General features: G+C 40.7%; 1 protein-coding gene across 1 annotated transcript; it reads left to right on the forward strand.

The window, feature by feature from the left end:
- Nucleotides 1-7,364: 7,364 nt before the first annotated feature.
- LOC108599245 lies at nt 7,365-8,157 on the forward strand. Its single transcript, XM_017986042.2, has one exon. The coding sequence runs from the start codon at nt 7,447-7,449 to the stop codon at nt 8,047-8,049; it is 603 nt and encodes a 200-aa protein (XP_017841531.1). The 5' UTR covers nt 7,365-7,446; the 3' UTR covers nt 8,050-8,157.
- Nucleotides 8,158-10,879: the final 2,722 nt, after the last annotated feature.

Consider the following 10,879-nt stretch of genomic DNA (forward strand, 5'->3'; position numbering starts at 1 on the left):
TTGGTCAAGAGGACACGATAAAAGAGTAAATTAGTTAAAGTGAAATATATAAAATTTGAAAAGCACTTTATGTATAGTATTTGTGTGTATATGTTTAAAAATATTATTTTTAAATCAAAACTGTATACGATATTAACATAAACAATATTTGAGTAACTTGCATTATTTGCTTGTTTATTAAAAATCGTTCTAGCTGCATTGTTATTGTTGCTGAATTGCATATTGCAATGGCACGTACTGTGGGGTTTACATGCCACAAGAGCGACAGCAACAACAACAACTGATGTGTGTGTGTGTGTGTATAGCTGCATTTGTGGTAGTAGATCATGGCCTGGCCATTGAAACTGGCACAGTTTGGGGGGCACTTGCACATTGGTGGCCATGATGGGCGATAGATGCGATGCGCCTCGAAACTAGGACTCGACATCATTTGTAATTTATCGTTTAACCCAGTTACGAGCGCAGCTTTTAGGGCAAAGCAACAGCAACAGCAACAACATGAATGGGTGTGTGGGTTGAACTGACGAGTCGCACCTTGTGCTGTCAGCTCGTCAGGGATAAGGAAAAACTAAAGAGAACTGAACTGCATAATTAGCATGCAGCATGGGCGAGTTGAGTGCCAAATGCTGGGGCTGGGGCTGGGGCTGGGGCTATTAGTTTATCTAAGCCATTTGCATATGGCAGCCTAATTGCCAGTTTAAGGCTTTATTAATAATGAAGCTGCACTTAAAAGTCGATTTCACATGCAGCTGCAGCAATTAAAAAGGTATTAACTGTTAAAGCGACAGAAAAACTCGACAATAACAAAAGCCCACGCCCCCCAAACAGCTGCCCAACTTCCCAAACAAACACAAACTTTAGCCTTGGGCGGCCCGAAACAAAAGTTCAAGAACAATTTATTGAATGTCGAGACGCGAGCACAAAGGCCAAACCAGAAATGACAAAATGTATATCAAAAGTTCAACTGCACATTGCCACACAAATGGACAATTGCGCCCTGGGCTTGCTACAATCAAAACGCATTACAAATTTTATGCCACAAGTGTCGCTCGCTCTATCAATGGCAATGAATTCAATTTTTTAGTAGCCAGCGAGACACACACGTGATTGAATTCGATGGCGATGTCGATGTCGATGTCTATGATTTAACGATTGTGTTCCCAGGCTGTAGCACGTAGCACGTAGCCGCTGTGTCATAAAACGTTAAATTAGTTGCATGCGCGCGGCAAGGCTTTGCCACAAAGGGAGACGCTTCCCAAGGCGTTCGCTTTGTTCCGTCAGCTGCGTCGCTTTTTGGACTCATAAAATGCACATGTTGCTAGCGCGTGTTTGGCATGGCCAATCTTGCAACAGACTGTGGCTGCAACACACAATAGTGTGTGTGCCACACATCCCTACGCCTCAATTTCAATCTAGTTTTGCTATTTGATTTGAATTAAAATAAGTTACGTGAGTGCGCGGCTGTGTCTCTATGGGATGCTCACGCCCATTGTTCCATGTGTGTGTCTGTGTGTGTGTGTGAGCTTGCAACAGCCCATGGGGGTTGCTTCATTGACCTAAATTCATTTAAGTCGATCGATATTTGAGCTGCACTCGCTGCTTTGCCATCTCGCTCACACTCACTCAGCTGCTGCCGCTGCCGCTGCTGCTGCTGTGTCGGCTGCGTGACCGAAAAACGGCAGCAAGTATATAGAGCATACTACGTTCTACTACTCTTACTATATGCCACATGCCACAGCAACAACAACAGCAACTACAACTGCATTGCAATTATTGTGAAATTCTACTACAATGAAATTCACTGCAGCGCAGCTGGCGTCGCAGTTGCCGTCACCATCCTCGTCAGCAGCGCTGCTGCTGCTAGTTTCCGGCTACGTTCGTCCATTGTCATAGATGTGTGGGTGGGCGCATGGGCGTGACAGGCAACTTATTGCTGACTCTTGAGCCTGCTCGTTGCATCGTCGGCATGGGCGACCACCCACCCAACTTAGTTGGCCAAAAGGCAAATTTATTCTTTAGCTTTTGTCTCACTCTCGCCCACCAACCCACCCACCTCACCTACGCTACAAATGTGCCACAAACATCTGACAGATATCAGGGCAATGCAAGTATATAAAGTATATAAGTTTCGGGCCACAATTGCATGCTCGAGGCCTTGATGAGCAGACCGAAAAAAAAAACGTATAAAAGATTCGGGCAACAAAGCAAATGCAAGCACAAAAAGTTAAATAACAACAACAGCCATATATAAAAAATTAAATGTTAATTAGCTTAACTTAAAGCGCATGCAATTTGCTAAGTTAAGTAGAATTTAAATTGTAGCTTCAATTTTCTGCAATCGAATTTTATTTGCTTAAACTCAAGCACAAAAAATTACAATAATTATTTATTGAATTTTCTTTTTAGCTATTTATTTATTTGTTGCATTTTCTTATGATTCTAAGCTTTACTATTACTAATAATATTTGATGTTATTTATTTAATATTTTATTTTATTAATACTAAGCCAGCTGTGATTGGATCTTCGAGTTTTTTGTTGGCTTCATTTAATTATTAATTAAGTTCATCATTTTTGTTCGCATTGAGTGTCCACATTAAATATTCTACTTAAAAATCAATGCGCTTAGTTTAGCTTGTGACGCTTTCAATAAACTTTAAAGTATTTTGAGTATTTATATATAAATAAATTTTATTTGTTTTTTTTTTAACTAAAAACTCAATAAAAAAAATCTCAAAATACTTTGATGTTAAATAAAATATAAATAAAATTTATTTATCTCAATATAAAAAATCTCAAAATAATTTGAAGCTTATTAAAAATTATTTATATTTTTAGCTATAAACTCAATATAAAAAAACTCAATACTTTGATATAATAAATATAAAATACTTAACTTTAGCTTTTGCAGGTTTAAAGTTCGAACTTGCAGCTTGAATTTCTAATGATCTCATTGAGTTTGCCAACTTGTTAGTCTAGGAAGATTGCTCATACGCCCTGGTGGGCGTTGGCTGCATGCGCCAAGTTTTGTGCAAGGTTTTTGGCTAGCAAAGTGGGGGGTGGGGGGTGGTAGGAAAACTCATTACGACGCCGCATGAGTGACATTTCCACGCTGTCAACATGACACATTTCATAGACACACACAACCATATGTGTGTGTGTGTGTGTGTGTGGCTTGGAGTGTGTGTATTTATGCAGCCACATTCTTGGCACATGCAAGCCACTCTGGCTTAATGTGTGGCACTCTTTCAGTCGAAGAGTGGGTGGTTGGTTGGTTGCCCCTTCGGTGGCACGTCGCGTTGCTCCATATGTTGCAATATTGCTGCTGCTGCTGCTGCTGCTGCTTGTTTTTCCATTTGACGTCGGCGGCGAACTTTGGAATTACAACGCATTTCTTCACTTGCGCATCGCTAGCTTCTAAGCAGATTATTATATTGTTGTTATTATTACGGGGGGCGGGCGCCTTTGTTTTATGCGAAAATTGAATTTGCCTCACGCCCCACCCCCACTCAATGGCGAGCAATCTTCATTCGCTATGCGTGTCACAATGCAACGCTCGGCTAATGGCGACGCATGTCAACATTTGCTGAGCTTTTGTGTTTAAATATTACTAATACGACATGTTGTTCCAGCCCAGCTCAGCCCGCGTGGCAACGACAACTTGCGTTTGCCACTGGAGTCAAGCCCCATACAACTGTTCAGGGTGGATTTTCAACATGAAGCGTGCATTATGGTCATAATTGAATTATGAGTTTATGTTGTGTTGTTGTCGCTGTTTCAGTTGCTGTCTCGCTGTAAAACAACAACATTTGACAGATAATGTTTTTAGATGGTGATAATGATAGCCTCGGCGAAATAATATTTATGCATTGTTCGTTGGCTCAAACTATCTGATTAGCAATGCCATAAACATTACAATAAAACTAAATTATATTGTCAAATTACATGACGCGACGCAAAGCACACACACACATACAAACATACTTATGTGCACATAAAGTAAGTGAAGTTTTAAGCTAAGTTAAGTTTCAGCTGCGTTTGGAATAAGAAAAGCGCTTAAAGTGTTTAAATGCTTGCTGTATAATTTAGATCAAATGAGCCTAGAAGTTTAGCTCTAATTCTCATAGCTGTAGACTGCATAAAAAGAAGTTCAATGTAGATTCTGCTTGGCTTCGATTAACTGAAGTATTCATAGCAATAGCAGCTCGTTCTTTAAAACGATTAAGACAGAAAAAAGTAAAACAAATCATCACATATAAATTACACAAACGTAGCTGTATAAATAAATATATAAGCATTTATTATTATTATTATAAAATTAAAAACTTGAGCAAAAGTAAGACTCAGAATTATTTTAGCATCTTGAGCAAAAGTAAAGCACAGAAATATTTTACTGACTTGTACTATAATTCTATTAAATATATTTTTATGAAACTATAAACTACTTTATCTTCTTTAAATAAGAACATTTTATTTAATGACTCAAATATAATATTTAATGCTTTGAGTACAATTGGCCATAAGTCCTTAAGACAATCAAGACTTAAGACCATCACATGCTCAATTTCTATTTGCCTACTAATAATTTTACAGCTTAATGCAGTCAAAACATAACCCAAACCACCCACCCACGTGAGCTGCACATTGAGCGCTCTCCCAACAAAAAGCAGCGCAACGCTCTCGTTCAGGCTCAGAGCGATCGAGCGCTTATGAACGAACGGAAGGCAGCAGCAGCTCTCAGCAGCAAATGAGCGAAGAGCAGTTTACATGTGTGGGAGGCTGGGAGCGAGGCCACTTGCAGTTCAGTAGTGTCTGAGCTATTGACAACTAAACAAGCAGTGGACCAGTAGCTAGAATAATAATAATATATATTTGCTATATTAGCAAGTTAGTTAGTATGAAATGTTCTAGTTAACTTCGCTTTTATTGCATTAAATATTTAATTAAATTTAAATTTATGCTCTGCTGCTTGTTTTAAATTCATTATTTTGGTTTATTTAAAATTAAAGTCCTGGATTTCTAATTTGCAAACAAGCTTTTCATTTGGTCTTTTAATTTAAATCAAACTAATGAACAATTTAATTTGGCGAATGCTCAGCATTGATTCAAATGCAATGGGGGACTGGGGACTGGGGCCGAATAATTCTTTTGAATGCTGAAATTTTGGCATTTTGGCATGGCCAGCAACTATTATTGTCATAAGTCAAGCGCTGAATCAATTTGCAACGACGAAAGCAAACATTTTTAAAGAATTTGTTTTTTTTTTTTTGTTGCTGGGGGATGCTGCGGATGCGGATGCCAACTGCAGGTAGCGCGCGCATTTGCAGTGAATTGAAATGGAAAAGTTTAATTGAAACTCAGTTTCACAATTCGCAATTCAATTCGCGCATAATGCGCAGAGCTCAGACCAGCGCCAGAGCCAGAGCCGGAACCAAACACGAGTCGTGTGGCTGAGGCGTGGGCGTGGGTGTGGCAAAGTGTAACATATATAGACCGTACGGATGGCAGCTGCAGATAGTTGCAAGACATGGGGAGGCGCCACAAGGAGCGCATGAAAGGAGTGAGCAGCGGCGGCGGCACAAAAGATGTTTGCAGTTAAATTAAATGAAAAAGTTTACAACTTTTTTAATGAAATCATTTTATGCTTTTTTTGCGCTGCATAAACAAAGCGCCTAGGCGCAACAATAGCAAACAAAACAACTGCAACAAAGAGCGAGTGTGCGACAAGAAGAAGAAGAAGAAGTCGGGAGTGTGGAGAAAAGTTGAGAAAAGAAAAAAGCTGCCACGCTATGCAAAAAGCTGAGCAAGATCCCATTGCCAGTGTGTAATCAAAGTAGAGACAAACACACACACACACTAGCACAAGTGTGTGTGTGTGAGTGTGTGTGTGTGTGTGCTGTTTGCTTGCATTCGTAAATTGGCTGAAGCGCCTTTTGCTTTTCTCCCATATTAAAGTGTTTAAAGTCGTTTAACATGTCGTATGCGTAATATGCACGCGCTGCATCTTTAAGCAAACGACGCTACAGCTCCCTCGGGCTAACGATACGTTGCAAGTGAGCTGTCCTTGCAACCAAACGAGGCAGCGAGGCTGTGCTTGCGGGTCATATTTGTGTCAGGGCTGAATCTCAGTTGAATGCTTTTGAGCTTGAGCTCTCGCTTGTGCGGTTGGCATAGCTAATCCAACTGTCACGCTCAGGGACACATGGAATTATGCCAAAAAATTAGTTCGAGGGTGAGTTCCCACACACACACAGACACACACACACACGTAGCTTTGATAGTGTCAGTTAAGTGGTTTTCAACATTTGCCAATTACTCTATCGAAGACTCTAATGCACACGCTTCAGTTTCTGTTTCAGCTTCAGTTGAATTTATGTGTATACACTTTGAAATTTAATTCAAAATTGAAAAGGGTATGTCAAGTGTATGTAAAAGTAAGAAGAAGAAGCATAAAGAACAGCTAGGCAAACTAAATCAATCAGTATGTCTCTTAATCCGTCTGTATGAGCAGCAAGAACTCAGAGATTAGAACAGCTAGAGCAACCAAATTGGATATGCAAGTTCTTCTATTTCCGAAGCAATTTGTTAGTATTTTAGAAATATTTATTTCCTGCCCCCTCGCACGCAAATAAAAAAAACTTGATTAACGCGCAATAAAAAATATTCTAAAAATCGAAAATAAATTACACAAAGCTTTGTTATGTGCTCTACCTAGTCAAAGTGTATATAAAAGTTGCTTATGTACAACTTTAATGCGCTTACTTGTTTATTGCAGTTGTTGCGCCACGCCCCGCGCCTTCATCATACTTAACTTTGCTGTTTTATTGGCGCTGTGATTTCTACTACTGATGCCAGCGGATTACGCTTCAAGACGCACAACTCTCGACTTTGCTGCGCATTAATCATAAAGCAGTTTTCATGGCTTCCCCAGCCCTCGATCCAACTTTGGTGTTGCATTTAATTTGGCATTAAGTGCATTCGCCCATGGCTAGAAGCGAAACGAGCGGCGGACTCCCTTGCGGTACTTAAGCGGTTTATGCCCGATAATAACGTAATATCGTCGACTCGACTCGACTCAACAGCGTACCTGTTACCAGGGCGTATACGTACTCTAACGTGTGTGCTTTATACCCCGTTTGACGACTCTGCGACAGAGTTGGGGCTTTTATGTCTGTCAGGCATTATGGCGGCGGCACATACGGATATTTATGGTGGGCCACAGGTTGACGCCTCCATAAGCAACAAAGCACAGCGAGCGTGAAAGCCTCGTAAACGTATCTACAATATTAAGTATACGTAGCATAAGCCGCCGCCACCTCTCCTAGATGAACTGAGATTTATGTGCTACGACTTACAAATCAATATTTAGCTTTAGTTTAACATCAAATTTCGTTTAGTTGAATGTCGAAAGTGTTTTTCGATTCTTAATTTTTGGCGCTAAATTATAAATGGCGGATGAGGAAAACGCTGAAGCTGTAACAGCAGCAGTTGAAGAGCAGCCTGAAAATGCAGCCGATGGCATCATGTCGCCTCTCAAGCTCATGGACGATGCAGCATCGGAAGCTACAGTGGGCGTTGAAGATGAAGACGACGAAGATGAAGAGGAATCCGATGCTGATTCCGAAAGCGATCTCTTTGAGCTGCTGCACTCGGACAGCGAAGACAACGAAGAGCAAATGCAACAATATCGCGAGTATCTGGACCTAACCAAGCAAATCGATTGCCAGAATGCCATTATCAAGGATTTGAAGTCACAAATGCGCGACTTGCTCCACTTGCCCTGCCAAACGCGCAGCGACAAACTTAAGTGTAAACAATTGAACATTTGTTTGCAGCAGGAGAGTCTCAAGCTCAAGACGATGATGAATCGCGCCATACAGCTGCAGAATTTCGGCTCTCAGCGTTGGTATGCGGAACTGGAGCTGGAGACCACAGGCCTGGAGGAGCAGCTGATGAAAGGCAATAGATTCCAAGGCTGCTCGGGCCTAAGCAGAGATGCTGCCAATTTTGATTGTAATGTTGAGGACTCGGATGATGAGTGCTGCAGATGAAAATTTATATAGAAAATATGTATCTTGTATGCCAAAATCAAAGCTGTTAAAGTGTGATTAAGATTATATTTTAAATAAATTATTTATTTAAGCAAAATAATGCAAATACTTTCAAATGTCAAATTAATTGAGCAACAACTAATTGTAATTTAAACATTTAACTAAATGTGTTAAAATCTTTAAATAAATATAAGCGGCTGCTAGTAATTTCAATTATTATTGCAATAATTATTTTTATAATCAAACTAACTGCACAAATTCAAAATTAATTTTAATTCAAACATAGTTTACATTTAAAATTAATACAATCGGCTTACTGCAGCTTATGATTGATTATCAATATTTAAAAGCCATGACAATATCTAAGCGTTGAATATTTGCTAACCCCAGGAGCAGCAGAGCAGACACTTTTCCAGCTCAAATAGCTTTATGGCAATCTGCAAAATAAAGCTGGCAAACTACAGTGTTAGACAAATGTTTTCGCAGCTCAATTGGACCATCAAATGCTCCCCTATGCTGAAGTTGGAATCACTACAATTTTCATTTATTGTGGTTGAAGTAGCGCGCACACACACACAGACGCACATTGAGCAATTCATTCAATCGACGAATTCAATAAAGTACAACTAATAAAAATCAAGCGAATGGCGAACTTGCAGATAGAGAGAAAGAGAATTACAATTTTCTCGCCATTTGTTTTTCCACAAAACGCAACGCAACACGGTTTGCTGTCATAATTCGCTAGCGAACAAGAGGGGGGAAGACCCAAAAAGAACGATAAAGAACAGAGCAGAGCAAAAGAAAAAACGCTCGCGAAGCACTGGGGGCTTAGCTGAGGCTTCAATGCGGCGTTAGTGGTCCATCAAATGCTTGTAAACAAAGCCAGCAAACGACGCTGATGACGACGCATACAAATACACAGAGAGAAACAGAAACAAATACAACAACAACAAGAATACATAACATGGGGTTCGAAAGCGAATGCGAATGCGAATGCGAATGGTTATGGGAATGCCAGCCAGACAGAATGAGGGGATCAAAGCAAAACTGCCAAGACAAACATTGAAGGAGCAAGGACTGGGGGGTAGGCAGCGAAGCGAAGCAGCGGCGGCGACAGCGCAGCAAGTGAATAACTTTGGATATATTGAGAATGGGAGTGTGTGTGTGTGTGTGTGTGTGCATTGAAGTTGTGGCGTCTGAGCTGCGCTCCTGTTTCGTTTGTCGCTTGGTGCGTGCTCCGCTCTACTCTGGTCTCTGCCACGCCCAATGCTTTGCTGCTGCCCATTTGGCATCCATGTTTCATGTTCACTGCGTTTCACACACTCGCTCCGGCTCTCTGTCAACTCCTGTGTGTGCCACATCAAACGAGGGGAACGTTTTTGGCGCGCAAATCCAAAAGCAGCGCTCACTGCAATTGCGACTGGCGGCGCGTCCGTCCATTCACCCCGAGTCGCTGACACGAGCGAGAGTGAAACGTTGAATGGGTGTGCGCGCTTCGATTCCACTTTTTCCCATTTGGTTCTACTCACTCGACTCTTGTTGCTGCTGCTGCTGCTCTTGTTGTCTGTGGCCTTCCCACGTCCAGTCTAATGTCTCCCCCTGGGCTCGCCGCCTGCCCCGCCCTTTCGAGTGTGCTACGATCTCTGGCCAGGCGTAATTATTGTCGATACATGAGCAAGAGATATTTACAGCGTAGATTCTCTATTCGCAAGTTCGATGCACCAAGCAGCAGCGGAAGATTCATCGCCCAAAGGCGAAGCCAGCGCATAAAAGTTACAGATAAAGTCTAGATGCTGATGCGTTTATATCTACCAGATGCGGATGCCGATGCCGATGCCGATGCGGTTTCTGCTGTCGTCGTCGTCTTCATCTGCGTTTTTGCCTGGGCAATGGCACAATGTGGCCTCCGCATGGGTCATTTGAGCTGTCAGTAGGGACACATCTTGGCTAAAAGGGGGACTGGGATTTCCGCTCGTTGCCTCAACAGCATTAAATGTGCATTAACCAAGTCAAGCTATGAAGCTATTTAGCTGCCTAGTCTCTAATAAAAGAAAACATTTTAAAAAGCGACAAGAGCGATTAGGGTGCGGCACTGCTAAGCGCCAGGAAATGTACACACCTCACATTATAATTAAGCGCCATAAAATAATTATAAAAACTATTTTTAGAACTAAGCAGGAATTAACTAGTTGCGATTTCAGAGGCTGCCTAAGCTGCTTGAATAAATTCGCAATTTATTTAAATTTAATTTCATATTGAAATTCTGAAAGTTGCAGTTTAAAATATATTTATATCTGTGTCATACGACCCATGTAAGCATATTTTATTATTTTTATTTTTAATATTTATGTACATATTTTTAAATTTTTTTTAGACTGTTTCACATTTAAATGATGAAAGCAAATTAAAGCTAATGCCAAAAATTCTATTTAATTCTTCAGAATATTTTCTCTAATAACTCTGCCATTTTGCAAGTGTTCACTGTACAGCAGTCACCTGCAGCTGGACGGGAAATTGTCAAGTCATTTGTAAAGAAAATTTGTTTAAATATTCACACTTTAGCTGCGAAACTTTGTGACTTCTTAAGCCGTATTAAATAAAACTCTCAAACCTGGTGAAGAGGTAAAAACTGAAGTAAAATTAACTTCAACCCTTTTGCAGAGTTTTGCTTACTGCGCCAAACTTTTCTAAATTAATTTCGCATAAAAAAAAGTGTCAAGCCAAGAAGGGAGCAGCAACATGTTGCCACAGCCAATGGAAATTGCTGTGGCATGAGCAACGCAGACGCGTCTACGCACGCACAAAGTTCACAGTCAGCTCTGTCTGTGTT

Source organism: Drosophila busckii, chromosome 3L (genome assembly GCF_011750605.1).
Source record: "Drosophila busckii strain San Diego stock center, stock number 13000-0081.31 chromosome 3L, ASM1175060v1, whole genome shotgun sequence".
Classification (NCBI taxonomy): domain Eukaryota; kingdom Metazoa; phylum Arthropoda; class Insecta; order Diptera; family Drosophilidae; genus Drosophila; species Drosophila busckii.